This window comes from Macaca nemestrina, chromosome 1, assembly GCF_043159975.1.
Source record: "Macaca nemestrina isolate mMacNem1 chromosome 1, mMacNem.hap1, whole genome shotgun sequence".
NCBI classification, from domain to species: domain Eukaryota; kingdom Metazoa; phylum Chordata; class Mammalia; order Primates; family Cercopithecidae; genus Macaca; species Macaca nemestrina.
In genome coordinates this window covers 106,900,479-106,922,520 of record NC_092125.1, presented here as the reverse complement: position 1 = coordinate 106,922,520, position 22,042 = coordinate 106,900,479, and the positions used below count along the sequence as shown (strand labels likewise).

The 22,042-nt window shown below is 42.7% G+C and overlaps 1 protein-coding gene across 1 annotated transcript; it reads left to right on the top strand.

Moving 5' to 3' along the window:
• The first annotated feature begins 4,835 nt into the window (after positions 1 to 4,835).
• On the top strand, positions 4,836 to 7,951 carry LOC105497907 (involucrin). Its single transcript, XM_011769435.2, has 2 exons — positions 4,836 to 4,884; positions 6,071 to 7,951. The coding sequence occupies exon 2, from the start codon at positions 6,090 to 6,092 to the stop codon at positions 7,668 to 7,670; it is 1,581 nt and encodes a 526-aa protein (XP_011767737.2). The 5' UTR covers positions 4,836 to 4,884; positions 6,071 to 6,089; the 3' UTR covers positions 7,671 to 7,951.
• Positions 7,952 to 22,042: the final 14,091 nt, after the last annotated feature.

The following is a 22,042-nucleotide window of genomic DNA, read 5'->3' as shown; positions in this document are numbered from 1 at the left end:
ATCAGCAAACCTTTGCAATGGCCCCCAACGATAAAATAGCCAACTTTCTGAGTACAACCTATGTGCTATGTACATATATTGCCTCTCCAGATATCCCCATTTTACAGACAAGGAAACTGAAATTCACAGAGGTAAGAAATGTCTTCTCCAGATAAAAAGCCATGCAGGTGCAATTCAAACCTAGGCCTGTCTGATGGCAAAGTCAGTGCCCACCATTGAACAGTAACATTCTTTCAGATTAGATTAGGCTGAAATAAGCTTAAACACCAGACCCAGCCAGGAAGTGGAGCTCCCTATTCCCAGGACCAAAGAGGGTCATCCCAAGGGCATTTTGGCTGAATGAGAGCCAGAGAAAACTGGCACTCCCTCCAGAAAACCCAGAACTGGCCATGTTGGGGTAAGTGACTGACTCACAGAGCTAGAATGTGTCTTTGAAGTCACCTAGTGCAACCTGTCACAGCCATCAGATACTCAAGCACCTAGCAAGGCAGCCTGATGGGGAGGAGAGACCCTGACCAGAGGTCAGGACACATGGGTTCCAGACCAGCTCTATCACAGCCTCGCTGTAGGCTCTTGGGCAACTCATGTTCTCTCCAGACTTCAATTCCTGTCAGAATACAGATGAGCCCCAATGGTGGGAAGTAGGCATATGTGTGTTAAGAAGCTCCTATGTATTAAGGAACACCTACATTTTAAGCTACTTGAAGGCAGGGACTGTGTGTGTTTTCTATTCATAACCCTATCTCCAGTGCCTTGCACATAGTAGAGGCTCAGTAAGTGTTAGTTGAATGGACGCATCAATTATATTAACAACTTTACCTTGTGACCTGGTATTAGGCAAAGGCATTACTTCTTTTTTTATTGAGGTACAATTCATATAACATAAAGTTACCATTTTAAAGTAAACAATTCGATGGTGTTTAGTACATTCATATATTATGCAACCACCAACCCTATGTGGTTCTATAACATTTTCATCATCCCCTTTAGCAGCTACATCCCATTCTCTCCTCCCCTCACTTCCTGACAACCATCAGTTTGCTTTCTGTTTCTATGAATTTGCGTATTGTGAATTTAAGTTATTATTATTAGTTATTATTAGATAAATAAAGAAGCTGTTATGCACCAGGCACAGTGTAAGGCATTTCCCATGCATTCTCTGAGGAATGTCCATCTCAGACATTCTGCTGTCTTCTGGCACAGAGAATCAACTATACAAAGTGTGATTTCCCCAACAATGAGCCCAAAGGGGAGGAAATTTCCTTTAGTTGGAGAAGGGGACACTGAGTGTCTCTTTTCTCTACTACTGACAGCCTTTACGCCTCTGCTCCTCTTTCTGCCACCAAGAGCAGAGCTGACTGTCCTTCCACAGATCTCAGATCCAAGAGCAAAGGCCAGCACTGGTGACTGAGATCCAGTGATCCAACAGGCCCAGAGAGAGAAAGCTATAAGAAGATGTAAGAGAGGAAAGCAGGTCAGGACAGACAGATCCACCCAGAAGCCCAGGAAGGATGAGTCAGCCCTCTTGGCCCTTTCTTGGTCTCTTCTCCCTTCCTTGAACAGCAGACAGACACAAAAGGTGAGAGAATAGCCAAGGTCAGTCCCAGGAAGCAATGGACAAAGACGAGGAGGATTCAAAGTTTGTGGGGAAGGCCAGGCACGGTGGCTCACACCTGTAATCTCAACACTTTGGGAGGCCTAAGCAGGAGGACCATGAGGTCAGGATTTCGAGACCAGCCTGGCCAACACAGTGAAACTCCATCTCTACTAAAAATACAAAAATTTGCCTGGCATATTGGTGCACGCCTATAGTCCCAGCTACTCAGGAGACTGAAGCAGGAGAATCGCTTGAATTGGGGAGGCAGAGGTTGCAGTGAGCCAAGATTGCTCAACTGCACTCAAGCCTGAGAGACAAAGCAAGACTCTGTCTCAAAAAAAAAAAAAATTCTGTGTGGGGAGGCAACTAGTGCATGTTGCAGACCGAGAGCCGCAGATGTAGGAGACAGTGCCCTGGGGAGAGGAGGAGGCCTGTGAGAGGGAGAGGAGGCTAGTAGCCTCAGAGCATGGGGCAGTGCCATACCAGGAAGCAGACGAGGCATGGCTATCCAAGACAAGAATATACGATTTTCTGGCCCAAGTCACTTTCCAGGACCATCTGCCACGACTTCTACGGCAACCTGCTAAGAGCTGTCCTCAGCATCCCTCCCCACAGGACAGTGAATCACCATGACCAATTTCTTCTGTCCCCTACAACTGAGCAACAGTTCAAATAGGTTGCCTCAGTCAGGAGAGAGACAAACCAGCCAGTTTCTGCCTCCAAATCTGAAATAGCCAGGGCATCCTTTGGCTGGGGCAGAGCTGGGGCCAAAGCTTCTCCATGTGTCATGGGATATGAGCTCATCCTCATTATGTTAGGTGGGGACTGAACAGTTACCCAGACTTGTCATGTGGACCTGGAGCTTATGAGGTCATTCAGACGGGCAGTGAAAGAACCTCCCCCATATACATGAATGCCTGTCTCCCAAATGGGCAACCTGTGGGCGGAATATGGGACTTCTCAGCCCTAGAATGCTGAGGTCTCCCCTACCCCTCCTTTGCATACATACACACACAAACACTCCCGCAGTTTTATCCACTGACCTCTTTCCCACACCCTAGCTTTGCCCAGCGGTTAAAGGCTCACACATACCATCTTCTCCTTAAGACTCTTATTATGTCGTGAGTCAGAGGGCGGGAGGCAGATCTGGCAGATACTGAGCCCTGCTAACCCATAAGACCGGTGTGACTTCCTTGATCCGAGTCTGCTGCCCTGGACTGACTGTCATGGGCTGGGAAGAGGCAGATTCCCCCCAGATGAGGTCAGCAGCAGAGCACAAGGGCATCAGTGCCGAAGTAAGGATGCTTGATTAGTTCTTTAAGGCAGAGTGGGTTGTGCTTCCTCTGCCCCAGAAAATGGCACAGTCCCTGTTCTATGGGAAAAAGAATATGAGGTCCCAGGGTGGGCTCAGGGAACAGACAGGTCATGAGGAGATGATAGCATTGCAGAAACCAAGGGTCCCTTGTGAGCCCTCCATCCGTCTTTTTAGACATGGTCCAGGAATATGACAAAATTAGCGCTTTAAACAGATTTACTTGGCGTTAAGAGAAAGGTGCCTGTCAGGAAAACTATGGGGAATCAAGACACTTCTCAAAATTAGCCCCGCTGAGTATTGTCTTTACAATTCCTTCTTTTTGGATTAGATTGTAAAAAAGAGAGTTTAAATGAATGATGTCCATATAATAAACTATTAACCAACCATTAAAAAGAAGGGAAAGAAATAAATCAGTTTCATTTCTACACATACATACAGACACACACATATAAACATTGATCAACACTAAAATGTTTAATAGTCATTATTTTCGGGTGGTAAGATTCACTGTTCTTCACCGAACACTTGTAGAGCACATATTATATGCAGTGGTTTTGATAGATTCTAGGGGCACAGTGGAAAACATACCAGGTATACCCTGCTCTTAGCTTATTTTCCAGTGGGAGAGACAGATAATAAGCAAATGAACAAATGCAAATAAAATAACTCTAGACTGTTATAAGTGAAATGAAGTACGAATCCTTTAGATATGGTACACAGCGAAGGATCTCTGACAAACCCCAACATTGACACTGAAGCTGAAAGGTATAAAAGAGCCAGAGACCTGGGGAGGTGCCTGTGGGCAGAAGGAGAGCAGGTGCCAAGCACCCAGGTGGAGAGCTCTGGGTTCATCTCAAGAACCAAAGGCCCTCAGTGAGGCAGGAATATACCCTTCAGGGAGAGATTGGCATGAATTGGGGTCCCAGAGGAAGGCAGAAGCCAGGTACCCGGGGCCTTTTAAACCACAGCAATGAGTTTGGATGTTATTTCAAGTGTGCTGGCACACTGTTGGGACTGGGGAGAGATGTGCTCAAATCCCCACTCTGAAAGATTTCTTAAGCTATTTCTAGAGTATGGTTTAGAACAGGAAATGAATGATTTGATTCTGATCTTTATACCTTCATGCATTTAAAAAAGTACTTAAGAAAGTTGTTTGGTTTGTCATTATAAAAACAATACCTATTTTTATGTTGTGCATATTCAGTCCTGTTCCTTGCCTAGAGTGGGCCATGCTTTGGAGTTCTTGTGAGCATGGCATTCCTGAGAACTTCTCTAATTGCAGTCTCGGGCATGGAGGTTGGGCAGCAAGTGGCAGCAGCAGAGGGCTCCTAGAAGTCTTCTACTTGGCTCTACTTGGCCTAAAGTCAGACTCCCCCACCAAAGACAGAGTTTATTTCCACACAGAATTGAGTTAAAAATATATTCTGAGAGAGGATGGGCTGTGGCTCAAGCGAACACCCCAGAAATACCACCCCTTCATGGGAAGTGACTCTTTCTATCTTCAAAGCATATGACCCAGCCTGGACATCCCTGAAAGACACATAACTTTCCATTTCATGCCCTTGAAAGTGAATCTTTTGGCCTAATAATGAGAACAAACTCATTGTGAAAGTGGAAAAATTGAGATTTGGAGCAGAAGTTTGACTAAGGTCACAAAACAGTAGGATGCCTCACTCAGCTCCCTGCGCCCAGGTCATAAAAGCATCACAGGAATAGTTGAGCTCCCAGAATCCTCTGGCCAGGCAGGAGCTGTGTGTCCCTGGGAAATGGGGCCCTGAAGGGTTTGCTGCTTAAGATGCCTGTGGTGAGTCAGGAAGGGGCTAGAGGAAGTTGACCAACTAGAGTGGTGAAACCTGTCCATCACCTTCAACCTGGAGGGAGGCCAGGCTGGGGAATGATATAAAGAGTGCCCTGACTCCTGCTCAGCTCAGCACTCCACCAAAGCCTCTGCCTCAGCCTTACTGTGAGTCTGGTAAGTGTCGGATGGTAGAACCAGGGTTGGGACTTGGGACCTCCAACAGCATACAACGTGGGAGTGGGCAGCCTGGGTGGGGGCGGGCATTGATCTGGGGCTGGATTCAGCTGGACTTTCATTCTAGGGGGTCTCAGGTCAGCGTACTGAGAGAAAAGTGCCTTGGCACAAAAGTGCAGAACAGAGAGTAATCATCCTATGTCCCATATTTTCTTGTGACCATATTTTTGGAGTTGTGTGTGAGAGAGAAATATGGAAGGAAGGAGGGGAGTAGCAGTCAATTTCTTTCCTAAATCTCTTGGGTTTTTGACTGACCATCATTTTGCCTTCTTTATGGAGGGAGAGGTTCAGGAAAAAGCTTCTACCTTTTGGCTATGCTGCACAGAAGGGTTGGCAGGATATGGAAACCTTTCTATTTGGAGAAACCTAGGCAGAGCTGGGGCAGGAAAACTCAACTTAGAAGTATAAGTCTTGGAAGAACAAGCTCCAATTCTCAGCAACCTCCCAGCTCCCCCAAGCCCCACCCCAGACACCAGGACTGCAGCTAAACTTCAGAAGGTCAGGAGAGAAAGGAGCCCTGGGGTTGAATAGGCCAACCTGCTGGCTTTACATAGGGGAAATCCAAGTCCCAGGAGACTAAGTGACTTGCCCAGAAACACACAGCATTCCAATGGGAGATGTAGGTCCACAGTATTTCATGTGTCTCCAGTCTGGAGCTCACACCATGACCTCCTGGATCCTCTCTGGCACAGCCTATTGGTTTTCTAGGACTTGGTGTTTTCTAAGAGACGTTTCGTTCCCTAAGGTCTTACTCCTCACTGTGACATAATCCCAGAACACATCTCTGTTCCTTGGTCAGTGGAGCGATGAGGGTGGACACAAGGACTAGACAAGAGCAGACAGTGAGCTGGCACCTGGCCCACCCTTGCAGAACAGCCCTGCAGAGAGATCTTGTTGGCTCTCACCTGGGAACAAGGAGACTCCTGGGAGGACCTTTCCCTGCTCCTCCCTATTTCCACCCTTCACTCTCTGCTGCTTTTGGGAAACGATAGTCCAGAGGTGGTAGGACAGTACCCTGCCCAAGGGAAGAGGTGATGCTAAAAAATCATGTACTTCTGCAGATTTCCAAGGTTTCATCTACTTCCTTTGCCTTCAGCCTGTGCATCAGACCTCTTCTGTCTTTCAGGTTGACAACAGCTTCTAAGATGTCCCAGCAACACACACTGCCAGTGACCCTCTCCCCTGCCCTCAGTCAGGAGCTCCTCAAGACTGTTCCTCCTCCAGTCAATACCCAGCAGGAGCAAATGAAGCAGCCAACTCCACTGCCTCCCCCGTGCCAGAAGGTGTCTGTCGAGCTCCCAGTGGAGGTCCCATTAAAGCAAGAGGAAAAGCACGTGACTATTGTAAAGGGAGTGCCTGAGCAAGAATGTGAGCAGCAGCAGCAGGAGCCACAGAAGCAGGAGCTGCAGCAACAGCACTGGGAACAGCATGAGGAACATCAGAAAGCAGAAAACCCAGAGCAGCAGCTTAAGCAGGAGAAAGCACAAAAGGATCAGCAGCTAAAGGAACAGCTGGAAGAAGAGAAGAAGCTCTTAGACAAGCAACTGGATCAAGAGCTAGTCAAGAGAGATGAGCAACTGGGAATGAAGAAAGAGCAACTGTTGGAGCTCCCAGAGCAGCAGCAGGGGCACCTGAAACACCTGGAGCAGCAGGAGGGGCAACTGGAGCTCCCAGAGCAGCAGGAGGGACAGCTGAAGCACCTGGAGCAGCAGGAGGGGCAGCTGAAGCATCTGGAACACCAGGAGGGGCAGCTGGAGCTCCCAGAGCAGCAGGAGGGACAGCTGAAGCACCTGGAGCAGCAGGAGGGGCAGCTGAAGCATCTGGAACACCAGGAGGTGCAGCTGGACCTCCCAGAGCAACAGGTGGGGCAGTTGAAGCATATGGAGCAGCAGGTGGAGCAGCTGAAGCACCTGGAGCAGCAGGAGGAGCAGCTGGAGCATCTGGAGCAGCAGAAGGGGCAGCTGGAGCATCTGGAGCAGCAGAAGGGGCAGCTGGAGCACCTGGAGCAGCAGGAGGGGCAGGTGGAGCACCTGGAGCAGCAGGAGGGGCAGCTGAAGCACCTAGAGGAGGAGAAGGGGCAGTTGAAGCATCTGGAGCAGCAGGAGGGGCAACTGGAGCTCCCAGAGCAGCAGGTGGGGCAGCTGAAGCACCTGGAGCAGCAGGAGGAGCAGCTGGAGCATCTGGAGCAGCAGAAGGGGCAGCTGGAGCAGCAAGAGGGGCAGCTGGAGCACCTGGAGCAGCAGGAGGGGCAGGTGGAGCACCTGGAGCAGCAGGAGGGGCAGCTGAAGCACCTAGAGGAGCAGAAGGGGCAGTTGAAGCATCTGGAGCAGCAGGAGGGGCAACTGGAGCTCCCAGAGCAGCAGGTGGGGCAGCCAAAGCACCTGGAGCAGAAGGAGAAGCAGCTGGAGCTCCCAGAGCAGAAAGAGGGGCAGCTGAAGCACCTGGAGAAGCAGGAGGCACAGCTGGAGCTCCCAGAGCAGCAGGTGGCACAGCCAAAGCACCTGGAGCAACAGGAAAAGCATCTAGAGCACCCAGAGCAGCAGGAGGGACAACTAAAACATCTGGAGCAGCAGGAGGGGCAGCTGGAGCAGCCCATGTTTGCCCCAGCTCCAGGCCAGATCCAAGACATCCAACCAGCCCTGCCCACAAAGGGAGAAGTATTTCTTCCTGTAGAGCAGCAACAGCAGCAGAAGCAGGAGGTGCAATGGCCACTCAAACATAAATAACCACCTGCAATCCAGAGGCCCTTAGATCGTCTCATACAAGGGAAGAGAGAACCACTGGCCCCACTTATTTCGGGTCCCCTAGGTGGCCCGTCTCATCTGTGAACTTGACTCTGTCCATCTACATGTCTCTTTAATGGGGTGGGGTGGAAGAGAGGTAATTATCGTCCAGTGCCACCCCCAATGAGCCCAATCCCAACCTCAGGTGAGCAGAGCCTCTACTTGAGGGACTATTGTCACTATAGGAATCCTTATTTCCCCAGTGTTGAAGCTGAATCGGTGAGTGTGTACAATGATTCATAATAAATCCTGGGAGTCTTGGGATCCTACATTCTCTTTAGCCTTTTCTTCTCTCTCACCACAAAAACCTGTGTATGGGTCAATAGCTGCAAGAGACTCCCATGGCCCATTCTTAAAGGAGGACAGATATCTTGACCCTTTTAAAATTTTGGTCCCCAAACCACTCAATAGATCCAACAGTTCCTAAAAAAGAAACAAAATCCAAATCAAACAAAAACAAAATCAGCTTCACTTAATGCACTTGAAAACAACACTTACCAGCCATGAAAAGGGGATACGTTGTTCTGGTTGCATCTCAGTCCAACACTACCTTCCACCACAACACCACACCCAACCCCTGGCAGAGCCCACTGTACACTTCTGCTCCCGACTCAGCTCCTCTCAGGAGAGGGACTGGGAAGATGCTAGGAAAGCTTGGGGGCTCCTTCTGGGTTCTAGTCTCTTCCCTGGAAACATTTCCAGGCTCTTCTGCTTGGGTTTTCTCTCTTAGAAAATCTCATGATTTCCAAAAGTCTTATGGTCTGCCTGCTTGACTGAGGAAGACTTTAGAAAAGCAATAGCAGTAGAATTGGGCAAGGTGGAGAGAAGAGGTGTTCCAGATCATCTCTGAGGGAAAGTGACAGCGTTATTAAAGGAAGTAAAGGTTGGGCCAGCAGCAGTCATGGAAGTCAAAACTACTGACTAAGCTGGAGAAATACAGACCCAGTCACTGCAGGTGTCACCCTCCTGCTACCTGGCTCCCTGACATTTCCATAGCCTTTACTGCCATCAATCATATCAGGACCTGGGACTCTCCTTTCCTGGGAAAAGCACTGCCTTTAATTCTTCAAATTGCTCACTTTTAACTATTTAACCACCACATTTTAGGCAGGCTGTATCAAGCTATTCAAAGCTATTTTACTGCAGGCACACGAAGATATATCAGGGACTTCCCTACTGAAGTGTCCAGAGACGCTCAAGTTTAATCGATCTGCACAGCATGGCACTTAGCATTCCTTCCTTCCCACCCAACCCCAGCAACACTCACCATGTTTCCTCCTTAGGTGTTCTCTCATTGAGTTCAGAAAACTGCCATTGCCATGTGTGTATTCACAATCATTCCTCATTCTTCCTCCTCTTCCCTACCCCCATCAAGGATCAAGTCAAGTCGTGAAGTTGTTTCTCACCTGAAGTGTTGCAACACCCTTCCAGCTGGTCTTTCTTGCTCTCTATCTCCCCCCACCCTGCCATCCACTCATCACTCAGAGGACAGGGTGTTCACTTAAAATTCTAATCTAACCACATCCCTCCTTAGGTTAGCACTTGTCAGGGGTTCTCATAACTTAGACCATGAGAAGGCAGGCTCAAGTCCTCCTAACAGCAGGGTTGGGTAGGACTGGGCAGGGAGACTGGGGACAGAAGGCACAGTAATCAGAAGCACCCAGGGTGTGTCACATTTTCTTAGTTGATTTTTTAAAAATAGACATTTTTTAGGACAGCATCAGATTTGTAGAAAAGTTAAGAAAATACTAGAGTTCTCATATATTTCACACACAGTTTCCCCTATTATTAATATTTTACATGAGCAGGGTACATTTGCTACAAACTATCACAACTCAATACGATATTATTAGCTGAAGTTCCTGGTTTATTCAGATGTCCTTAGTTTCACCTAATATGTTTTCGTTCTTTCAATATCCCGTCCAGCATATCATGTTGTGTGTACTTGTCTCCTTAGGCTTCTCCCTTGACAGAGTCCGTTCCTCAGATATTTTTGGTGTTGTTTTGATGACCTTGACAGTTGTGAGGGGTGCTGGTCAGAAATTTTGTAGGATATCCCTCAATTTGTATTATATTTGATGTTTTTCTCATGATTAGATTGGGGTATGGGCTTTTCAGAGGAAGACCACAGAGGTAAAGTGTTATTCACTCTTACCACATCACATAAAGTATATGTATATCAGACATGACTCATCACAGTTGCTGTTAAACTTGATCACTTAGCTGAGACAATGTGTGTCAGGTTTCTCCACTGTAAAGTTATTCTCACCCTCCCACAATGCCCCCTTCTATACTGTGCTCTGGAAAGAAGTCACTATGCAAAGCTCACCATTAAAAAGTGGAGTGTAAAGTTTCCATCACTGAGGACGGAGAGTCTACGTAAGTTCATAAGTTATTTGGAATTTTGTCCCCACCCTATTTATTTATATTAGTAAGGATTCATGACTAGTTATTTTGTACTATGGGCTACAACCCAATAGTACTTTATTTATTTGTTTGTTCAAATTGTTCCACTTTAGCCATTGTGAGCTCTTTCATTGGCTCCTGTGTTCTTTAAAATATACTCCCATCAATATGGGTTTTTTTATTTTATTTTATGTATGTATGTTCAATTTGTTTTGTTTTGTTTTGTTTTTGCATACTTCCTTACTTTCTGACACTACAGGATACTCCAGGCTCATCTTGTATATTTCCTGCCCCAGTCCTAGAATTAACAATTTCTTCAAGGAGTCCCATTTCATTTTATTGGAGAATGGTATTAGAAACCAAGAACTGGGAACTGGGTATGGCCATTACTCCTGGGGTATCATTTCCTTTAAGCCCTCTTAACTGGCAAAGGAAGTATATATGCGTGTAGTATCCTGTGTGTGTGGCATATATGTGTGTTTTCTAGTAATGGCCTGTATCTATATTAAGCTAAATAGAGTTCATACTAATGTCTCCAACTATAATTTATTACTACATGGATCTTCCTAGCCTCCTCCCCTTTCCTATCTGAAAATTCTCACTCCAACTGTGAGAAACCTGGCCCCCAATTGCCATCTATTTTCTTAATTATTCATTTTCCGTATTCAGAAGTGACTGTACTGTTTTAGATTCCCACTAGCAATGAGTTCTTCCTGTTGTCTGTTATTTTCACCAGCATTTGGTGTGAGCTTTTTGAATTTTAGCCATATTTATAGGTGCATAGTTATATTCCATTGTTTCAATTTACAATTTTCTTAGACATCATGTTAAGCATATACTCATATGCTTTTTGCCATCTTCATATCTTCTTTTATGAGGTGTTCAGATCTTCTGCCCATTTTTTAAATTGAGTTGTTCATTTTCTTTCTGTTGAGTTTCTAAAATTATTTTATATATTGGGATTATCAGATATCTGTTTGGCAAATATTTTCTCCTGGCCTGCGGCTGCAGCTTGTCTTTTCGTTCTGTTAACAATGTCTTTTGCAAAGCACTTGTTTATAATTGTAATGAAGTCCAACTTATCAATTTTTTTCAAGAATCACACTGTGGTATTGTATCTAAAAACTCATCAACAAACCCAAGATCACTTACATTTTCTCCCATATTATCCTATAGAAGTTTTAATTTTACATCCTTCATTTAGGACTATGATATAATGAATTGATGGGTCTGAAATCATTATTTTGTATCTGGGTATCCAGTTGTTTCAACACACGACACCTCTCTTTGACCCCTTACTCAATCTGCCTGGTACCAAGGGTAAAAAAAAAATTCTCCCAACTCGTGGTTTTTACAATGGAAAAAGATCAAGGTGAACAATCAGCTTCCCCACCGTCTTGGGTTCCCTGGCAGGAGACCTGTCCCTACTTCAACCCATGGGAAACATCATAAATGCCTGAAGGCAGACATATCCCTGAGGTCAGCCAGAACCAAAGTCGGGGGTGGGGCTACCATCCCCAGCCCTGGAAATTCTGTACTGTAGCTCTGCCAAAGGAGATGCCCAATCAGACTGGCTGTTCAGCAGCATCGCACTGTGAGAGATACATTTCCCAGGTCCCCAGGTCACAAGTTCCCATGTGTTGAAAAGATTATTTCCATAGTGCTTTTATGTTTAAAGTGGGTTTCTTCTAGGCAACATATAGTCAGATATTGGTTTTTATCTATGCTTATAATCCTTGTCATTTTACTGATATATTTAGACCGTTCACATTTGAAGTGATTTGTGATATAACTGGATTATTATCTACCATGTTTGGAGCTGTTTTTTATTCATAGCACTTTTGTTCTTTTCCTGTTTTTCTGCTTTCTCTAGTTTTAATTGAGATTTTATTATTTTCATTTTATCTTCTTTGTTAGTATATAATTATATAAATAATTATGTTTACTTTTAAATATTAGTGGTTTCCCTGGAGTTTAAAATATACATTTACAACAAATATAAGTCCACTTTGAAGTAACACTATACTGCTTTACAGGTAGTGCAGATAACTCATAACTGTATTCTCAACTCTTCTTGCTGTCATTCATATCATGTATCCATTTGCTATAATTATCCAATATATTATTACTTTGAATAGCTATTAGATCAATTAAGAATAAGAAAAATAAGCATGTTATTTTACCTTTTTTGATACTCCCTCTTATTTTATAGGGATCCACATTTCTGACTCATACCATTTTCCTTCTTTTAACATTTTTAAAACTATTCCCTCCTCTTTTAACATTTATTGCAGTTATTAGAGCTTCTGGCAATGAATTCCCAGAACATCATTTGTCTGAAAAAAATATTTATTTTACCTTCAATTATTAAGGATAGTATCACTGGATATAGAAGTATAGAGTTTTTCCTTTCAACACTTTGCATATTTTATTCACTCTCTTTTTGCTTGTATGGTGTCTGACAGGAAGTCTGGTATAAATAGTGCTTGCCCTTGTTTCTCTCTATGTAAGGTTTTTTATTCTGCAGAATTTTCAAGATTTTCTCTTTGCCTTTTGTTTTGTTTTGTTTTTTGTTTGTTTGTTTTTCAGTTTGAATAGAATAAGCCTAGGGGTAGATTTCTTTGTGTTCTCTGAGCCTCCTGGATCTGTTGTTTAATGTATCACTATTTTGGAAAACTCCAATTAGTACTTCAAAAATTTCATCTGCTCCATTTGCTATTTCATTTCCTCTGGTATTGCTGTTACATGTACATTACATCTTTCAAAATTGTCCCACATTCTTGGATAACTCTGCTGTTGATGTTGTTGTTGTTGTTTTTAATTCTCTTTTTCTTTTTGCGCTTCAGTTTGTGAAGTTTCTATTGACATGTCTTCAAGATCACTGATTCTTATCTCAGCTGGGTCGAGCCTACTGATTAACCCACCAAGGTATCTTCATTTCTGTTAATTTTCTTTTTTCTAGTCCTTGACTCTATCCTAGAGTTTCCATTTCTCTACTTGCATTACCCAGATATTCTTGTATGTACTGCACTTTTTCCATTACATACCTTATAATACTAATAATATTTATTTTAAACCTAGTGTCCTAGGTTTTATCTCTTTTATTATATTTGGGTGTCCCTAAGAACTCCTTAAATAGAATTTGCACAAACACAATTGATAAACTTCCTATTAGAGTGATCAAGGGAATAAAAGAAAGAACACACAAATGACCAAATCATGAATAAAAGAGGTAAGATCATTACAGATTATTTAGATATTAAAATGATAATAAAGAATGTATTCACTGAGTAGAACACAAATATCTTACCAGGACATCCTGATTACTTGATAATTTCTACTTATGATATTATAGTACACGATGTCATTAATATAGCAGATTAGCGTGATGTTTTCTGGAATGTTCAGATGATCAATGTCCTTCCATACTTACTGTGTCAGACAGCAAGAGAGTTAATACAGTTCTAAGGCAAGATCATAAATGCATATTGCTCCCCATCCTAGATGAATATACCGCTTCTTATTCTCCTGCCTCCTAGGTGTTGAACAGACTACACTCATCAGAGATATAGCTGCATATTACACACTAGAAGTTATACTGATCTGTTCTATTAAAAATTTTATCTATTATAAAGGAGTTGCAGTTGAGTCTACCACTTGGTTAAGTTTGTGGAAGTCTACCACTATTGTGTTAGTCAGCATTCTCCTGAGAAACAGAACCAATACATTGTGTGTATGGGTATGTGTGTATGTATGTATGTGTGTGAGTATATGTATATATACACATTATACACACACAACTATATATATGCATACATATATAAATATATTTATTATAAGGAATTGGCTCACACTCATGCAGTTATGGAGGTTGGCAAGTCTAAATCTGTGATGTGGGCTGGTAGGCTCAAGACCCAGGAGAACCAATGTTGTAGTTACATTCTGAAAGCCCGTAGGTGGAGACCCAGGAGAACTAATGGTGCAAATGAAGTTCCAAGGCAATCTACTGGAGAATTTCCTTTTGCTCAGAGAGGCTGGCCTTTTCATTGTATTTATGCCTTCGACTGATTGAATGAGGCCCATACATATTATGGAGGGCAATCTGCTTACTTATACTTCATTTATTTACATATTAATCTCACCAAACTGATGGCATAGAAGAAAGCTGGCTTCACTCTCTAAAAAAATACTAAAAAGGGAAAAAGAAAGAAAGAAGAGAAAGAGAGAAAGAGAGAATGAGAGAGAGAGAGGGAGGGAGGGAGGGAGGGAGGAAGGAAGGAAGGAAGGAAGGAAGGAAGGAAGGAAGGAAGGAAGGAAGGAAGGAAGGACGGACAGAAGGGGCCAGGCATGGTGGCTCATGCCTGTAATTCCAGCACTTTGGAGGCCGAGGAGGGCAGATTACCTGAGGTAAAGAGTTCAAGGTGGCCTGGGCCACAGTGGTGAAACCTTGTCTTAACTAAAAATACCAAAATTCACTGGGCATGGTGGCGGGCACCTGAAATCCCAGCTACTGAGACAGGAGAATCACTTGAACCCAGGAGATGGAGGTTACAGTGAGCTGAGATTGTGCCACTCCACTCCAGCCTGGGCAATACAGTGAGACTCTGTCAAAAGAAGAAAAAGCAAGAAGAAGAAGAAGAAAGAAAGAGGAAAGAAGAAAGAAGAAGGCAGAGGAGGAGGAACAGGAGGAGGAGGAGAGGAGGAGGGAGGAGAAGGGAGAAGGGAGAGAGAAACCTAAACAGCATAGAGATTATCACCAGCAATATCCCAGAACTGTTGCATCAAATAGGAGGATACAGCAGTTCCTGTGGCCAAAGAGAAGTAAAAAATCTCTGAGCAGATGGTAAGAGAATTGGACTCCTGTATCCATGATGCCCCCTACCTCCCCCGTGCTTAATTTGCCTGGTACCCAGTGTAAAAATTTTTCTCCCAACTCATGGTTTTTACAGCAGAAAAAGTGAGATCAAGGTAGACAATCAGCTTCCCCATAATCTCGAATTCTCTGGCAGGAGGACTGTCCCTGTCTCAACGTATGGGAAATATCATAAATGCCTGAAGAGAGGCATATCCCTGAGGACAACCAGAAACAAAGGGGTGAGGGAGGGTGAGACTACCATCCCCAGCCCTGGAAGTTCTGCACTGTAACTCTTCCAAAGGAGATGCCAAATCAGATGGCTGTCCAGCAGCATCACACTGTGAGAGGTACATTCCACAGGCCCCCTGGGAACAATCCTTAGCCAGCCTTTCCACACTGCTGGGACATCCCCTTGAGGACTTCCCCCATTTGAGATAAGTAGTGCTCTGATCCTTGGCTAGAGCTGAAACAAACCTGGGATTAGGTACCAACTAGTACCAAAAAGGAGGCAACAACATAGCAGGGGGAAAAAAGGGAAAAACTCAACAGGTAAATTACAAAAAATCTCTAAGCAAGCATATCCAATAAAAAACAAAGCAAGCTGGACAGAGAAAATTGGAATAAATAGCTTATCTTTCAATTCAAACACATACACATAAATTCAGAAGAAACATTAGCAAACAAGGAACCATGGCCTTCCCAAGAGGATAAAGCAAGAAACCAGTGACTGACCCTAATAAAATGGCAATATGTGAACTCTCTGACCAAAAATTCAAAATAACAGTTTTATGGAAACTCAGTGATCTCCAGTGTAACACAGAAAAACAATTTGGAAATTTATGAAAGAAATTTAACAAAAAGATTGAAATAATTTTTAAAAAATCAAACAGAACACTTGGAAGTGAGAAATACATTTGCTGAACTGAAAATTGTGTTAGATGCTCTCAGCAACAGAATGGATCAAGCAGAGGAAGGAATCAGTAAGCTCGGACAGTCTGTTTGAAAATACACTGTCAGAGGAGAAAAGAAAATGTTAATCTTATCCATGATCACGCTCTAAGTTGACACACAAAATTAGCCATTACAATAATTCACCACGATCCTTTTTTTTTTTTTTTCTTTCAAGAGCTATAGTGGTCAATTAAATAGGAATGTATAAGGGGGACTACTAAAAGAGTGGCACTGATCTCTGCCATTCTGCCCATGATATATTGTTTTCTATTTACTGTCTTGGCTATTTGGGAAAGGGGTGCAGTTTTAAGGGTTTCAACTTGACCTTTCTACTATGATAGCTCTTACTCCATGGATCAAGAAACAAGTATGAGAAAACTTTTAGGCACTAAATATGTTTGTCCTGTAAGTATGCACCAAGAAACTGGGGAAATGGCCACTGGATATGACCCGTTGACTTCTTCTTCTTCTTCTTTTTTTTTTTTTTTTTCTGAGACGGAGTCTTGCTCTGTCGCCCAGGCTGGAGTGCAGTGGCGCTCCGCCTCCCGGGTTCGCCATTCTCCTGCCTCAGCCTCCCAAGTAGCTGGGATTACAGGCACCCGCCACCACGCCTGGCTAATTTTTTGTATTTTTAGTAGAGGCAGGGTTTCACCGTGTTAGTCAGGATGGTCTCCATCTCCTGACCTCGTGATCCACCCGCCTTGGCCTCCCAAAGTGCTGGGATTACAGGCGTGAGTCACCGGACCGTTGACTTCTTAAACCCGTAGTGAAAAGGACTACCTTGGCCAGAACTCTTTTTATCACTAACCCCAATACACTGTTATTCTAATAGACAGGTCAAGGTAATCCCTGGAGTTCCCTGATGTTAGTGTAAGTTCAAATTATATATCCAACAGCCCTCAAAGAACCTGCGTACTTCCCTTTCTCCAAAGTACAGTTGCTTAGGAAATAAAAGGTTGAATCACTACTCTATACACTTAATATGGTGTTTTATAGTCCTTCCTCAATGAACTTGATCTCTTTCAAACAATGGGTTCTGGATCTGAGAACTGGCTCAGGACTAGATATTGGGCAAGAAATTGTGACTGATCTTTGAGGCAGCTGACATCAGCCACATATAGATATACACACACATACAGATGCTCCTCAACTTTGGATGGTTCAGCTTACAATTCTTTGATTTTCTGATGGTGTGAAAGCAATAAGCATTTGGTAGAAAACCATACAAGTGCTTCAAGTATTCATGCAACCATTTTTTTTCACTTTAAGCATAGCATTCAGTTAATTACATGAGATATTTAACACTTCGTTATAAAATAGGGTTGTGTTAGATGATTTTGCCCAACTGTAAGCTAATATAATTGTTCTAAGCACATTTAAGGGCAGCTAGACTAAGTTATAATGTTTTGTAGGTTAGGTAAATGCAATGCATTTTCAAGTTGTGATATTTTCAACTTACAATGGTTTCATCGGGAACATGACCCCATCATAAATTGAGGAGCATCTGTATGTGGCACATGTGTGTAATGTCCCTAATGACTTCCCACCTATTTTGTCCCTAAGAAGACCATATTCTACTATCCATTGCTCTAGACTCTTGTGGGTCAGGACATCTGAGTGATTATTCCAACATTCCAATTTTGTTGGCGGTAGTCACATCTACTTTGCCTCTGATGGTTAATTAACACAGTCTACCCTCTGTTATTCCCTTATCGTCCTTTCATCCTCATTGACACTATGGAATCTAGTTCAATCAACATTTCCTACCTCAGACCAAGGCAATAAAGTACAGCCACAACTGGGCCTCTCAATAATGATAGTATCCTCCACCCAATCACCAGCACATTTCTCATAACTCTAAGGAAATAAGTGTCCTCTGCGACCTCTTGAAAAACATACACAATTTCTGAGTTTCAGGATTATGTAATAGATTTGTTCTTATACACCTGCCTCTCAACTTTTTAATCTTTATCTCAATATTCTGCCAAGATGGTTCTGGAATCTCCGTCTCATTTACTATGGGCCATAACTTTTTCTGAGTTCCAAAAGGCATCCTGGAAGCATATAAGGAAACTGAGTTATATGTATTGCCCCCATATCAGTAATTATTCCCCTAATCATTCTCATACCCCACATCCTATGATTTAACATACTCAAGATCGTCTCCTAGGGAATCCCAACCTGTGCTCGTCCATATTATCCAGGCCCTGCAGATCCTTCAGTGAATAATTCTCTCCCTTAGCAGGACAAGTACTAACCCAGTTGGCTCTGCTAAGACTTGAACCAATACCCGAGAAAGGAGGTGGGGCCAGATCTTGAGCTAGACAAGTATTGTCTCACAAGGCACCTGTTTCAGCTGAGGCCTCTTCATAATCTTCAGCCAATGGGATGTGGGGATTGATATCTTCTATCCAAGAAGGACCACTTCTACAGGCTGAGAAAAATCAGGTATATCAAGCACATCCATGAATATATTCCCATCCCAAGTCTTGAGGTCCCATTCCTTCCCTATCAGGACCCTATGCCTTTGGCATAAAAAAGGATGCTAGAAAATCAGCTTCCTGTAAAGGTTAGTGTTAGTTCCTGTGCCTGGCATTTAACACCACCTTCCCTCTGCAGGAGATGAAGTTCTCTTTAAACGCTAAACACTTAAAGCCCTTCTGACTTTCATATCATGTCTTAAGATAGTAAATGAATGACTTGAGTTTGTCCGTTTTTTCTCTTTAAAACATCAAGAGCATCCGGAAACATTAGCCAAGTCCTTTGTCCATTTCCTCCATATCTCTTAAACGTCAAAGTTATTTATCAAGTCAGTGCACTGCCTTTTGCTGCATCTTGTCCTAAATCACCACAAGAGATTGTAATTACAACACTATAACATGCCAAGGGCCATCACTGCTCCACTTACCACCAGCAAAGGGGTTCTTGTTTTCTTCTGTGGGGAGCCAACTCCAGAATCCCACAACTAGAATCTTCCTATAACCGCAGTTACAAATTGTCGTTGTCTGGGTTCCCTAGAAGCACATCCTGAGATGAGGATTTATTTGCACATAATTTATTAAAGCAGTACTTCCAGGAGAAAGTAGTTAGGGCATAGGAGTAGCAGGACAGAGAAGGAGAGGAAACCAGGTTGTGATTTCGGGCAAACATGTATGCAGGGAGCTTCATCCTGATTCTGCAAGAAAACTCTGGAATGTAAAAGAAAAGCTGTAGTGATATGAGGCAAGAAAGCTAGGCTGTGACACTCTCATACCTGTAAGTCATTGGCTAAGGGCCACTCTAGGGAGACATAAAATATCTGGTACTTCAGGCTTTGAGCATGTGAGAACATAGCAAATTCAGTTGTCAAACACATTCATCTGAAGAAGCATCAGATAGGAACAAATGAAAGCAAAAGTGTACCCAAACCTAAGAGGTGTTGAACAACACCATGAGAATGAAGTCAGCAAAATCCAGACTGAAAAACTCCATGTGACAAATATTATGGTTTCTTTAATAAAAAATTGCAAAGGGACAAAAGAAATAAACAGGGAACCTATAGATCAAAATAAACTTAAATGATATATAGATGTATTAATAACAATGTATCTACATTATTTTAATGTCCTTTCAAATAAATCAGTAGTAAATTAATTATTTATAGCATAATTGGAAATGTGAACACCGAGTGGATATTTCATAGTACGAAGATGTTAGCTAGTATTTTCTTTTTTTTTTTTTTTTTTTTTTGAGACAGAGTCTCGCTCTGTCGCCCAGGCTGGGGTGCAGTGGCCAGATCTCAGCTCACTGCAAGCTCCGCCTCCCGGATTCCCGCCGTTCTCCTGCCTCAGCCTCCTGAGTAGCTGGGACTACAGGCGCCCGCCACCTCTCCCGGCTAGTTTTTTGTACTTTTTAGTAGAGACGGGGTTTCACCGTGTTAGCCAGGATGGTCTCGATCTCCTGACCTCGTGATCCGCCCGTCTCGGCCTCCCAAAGTGCTGGGATTACAGGCTTGAGCCACCGCGACCGGCCTATGTTAGCTAGTATTTTCAAGGTGTGATAATATTTAACATAACTACAGAAAAAAGTACTTATAGATACATAGAGATGAAATAACATGATCCTGGGATTTGCTAAAAATAACACTGTAGGAGGCAAGTGATAAGAGAGATAAAATAAACAAGATTGTCCATAATTTGACAATTATTAAACCTAGTTGATGTACATGTGATTTATTCTACTAATCTGTTCATTTATATGTTTTAAATTACCATTAAAATGTTCTTTAAAATAATATAATAATTTTATTGAAGTAAACTGATATATACAATATAAAAATCGCATCCTTTGTAACTACACATATAATAAAAAAAATTAACACTTCAACTTAAAAGTGTAATGAGCAGTGCAGAACTTTTAAAACATTCCAGAGAGATGTCTTAGCTTGGTTCCCTGAAGAAGCACAGTCTGAGACAAGTGAATGGGGACAAGTAGTTTATTTTGAGATGTGACCCCAGGTAGCAGAAGTCAGGGCCACTAGGAAGAATAAAACAATAGAGGAGAGAAAGTCAGTCCAATGGTGTGCTGTTGAGCTGTACATTCCTGTGGGTAACAGGCTAAATCGCACCCTGAAGTTTCCAAGGGCCATCTAGAACATACATTAGAGCTGTTTGCAGGAGATACCGAAAAGAATGCTTGCTCTCTGTGTACTCCTATGTCTGGTAACCAGCGGTTGTCTGGAGAATGTTAACCTCCTCACGTTTCCACCCTGTGCTTCCACCAGCATGACTGAGTAGTCGGCTGTGAGTGTTCCACAGCCTGGCTGTCAAGAGCCCTGGGGCAGACATGAGAGACACCTAGTGCAGCTGAAGTGAGGTGCTGCAGGATACTCCTCAGCGTAGGTGGTTGCCATAGCTACAGCCTGGGCAAAATGGTGAGCTGAGAAAACAGGAGGTGGGGCATAAAAAATGTTAGACTGTAGGCATCTAAAAAGTTTGACAGGAGATATTTATGGACCTTATAGTCACAGTGTCTTCCTATTGCAATGGTCCCTTTCCCTCCTTGCAATAATTCTTTTGAATAAAGTCTCTCTATAGTAAGAAAGTTCAACAGCAACTGATTAATCTTCCTAATATTTTTATTTCTCATTTAAGATTTATTATAAATTTGGTTATTTTTGCAATTTCTTTTTTAATTATAGTTACAACCCTTTTTAACTTCCCATATTAACTTTTTTCTCTTTTTTGTCTTGGTCAACATTTTTAATCTTGACTATTTTTTTCACCTTTTCAAAGAATCAATTTGGCTTAGTCAAGTCATATAGTATATCTTTGTTTTTTATTTTATTAATTTTGGTTTTATATTTAGTATTTTCTTATATATACTTTCTTTAGCATCTAATTTTTTAATTCCACTTTCCTGTATTAGATCATTAATTTTCAGTCTTTCATATTTTTACATAAACTTTTAAAGTCTTAATTCTCTTTATTTTTATTGCTTTTTCTGCATATCTAGTGAGTTCTAATAAACAGTATTTATGTTACTGTTTAGTTCCAAGCATTTAAAAATCTCCTCCAGACAGTCCTGTCCAGGAGTAAAAGTTATGATAATGCCACAATATCCCACATAGGAAGGACAGCCTTGGCTCTTATCCCTCGGAAATCAACATTTGGACTATTCAGCTAGATAATTGAAATAATAAAAATAACAAATAATTTATAAGCAAATAAAACAAGCTGACTAGGTGAGGCACTGCTGTGGAGGTTAAAAGGATGCCCGCTGGAGTCACACACTTGAGATGGAACCCAGCTCTTCTGCTTACATTCTATGTGATCCTGGGCAGGCTACATCATATCCCTGATCTGTTTCTTCATTATTAAAATGCAGACAAAAATATTGACCTTCAGCATTGGTTTCTTTATTAAATAACACTTGCAAAGTACTTAGGTTAGTGTCCAGCACATGAAAAGGGCTCAGCAAATGGAAGCAATGGTTCACACAGCGTATCTGGGATTTCAGAAGTTCCTTTTGTTTTCCTCTTTGCCTTTTACTCATGTGTAATTGGATCCTGAAAACAGGCTTTGTTTCTTTCTTATGTGGCAGGAATTTTTCAATGCATTTTACA

Coding starts and splice junctions, on each gene's coding strand:
- LOC105497907 (XM_011769435.2), top strand. CDS start 6,090: ATGTCCCAGCAACACACACTGCCAGTGACCCTCTCCCCTGCCCTCAGT.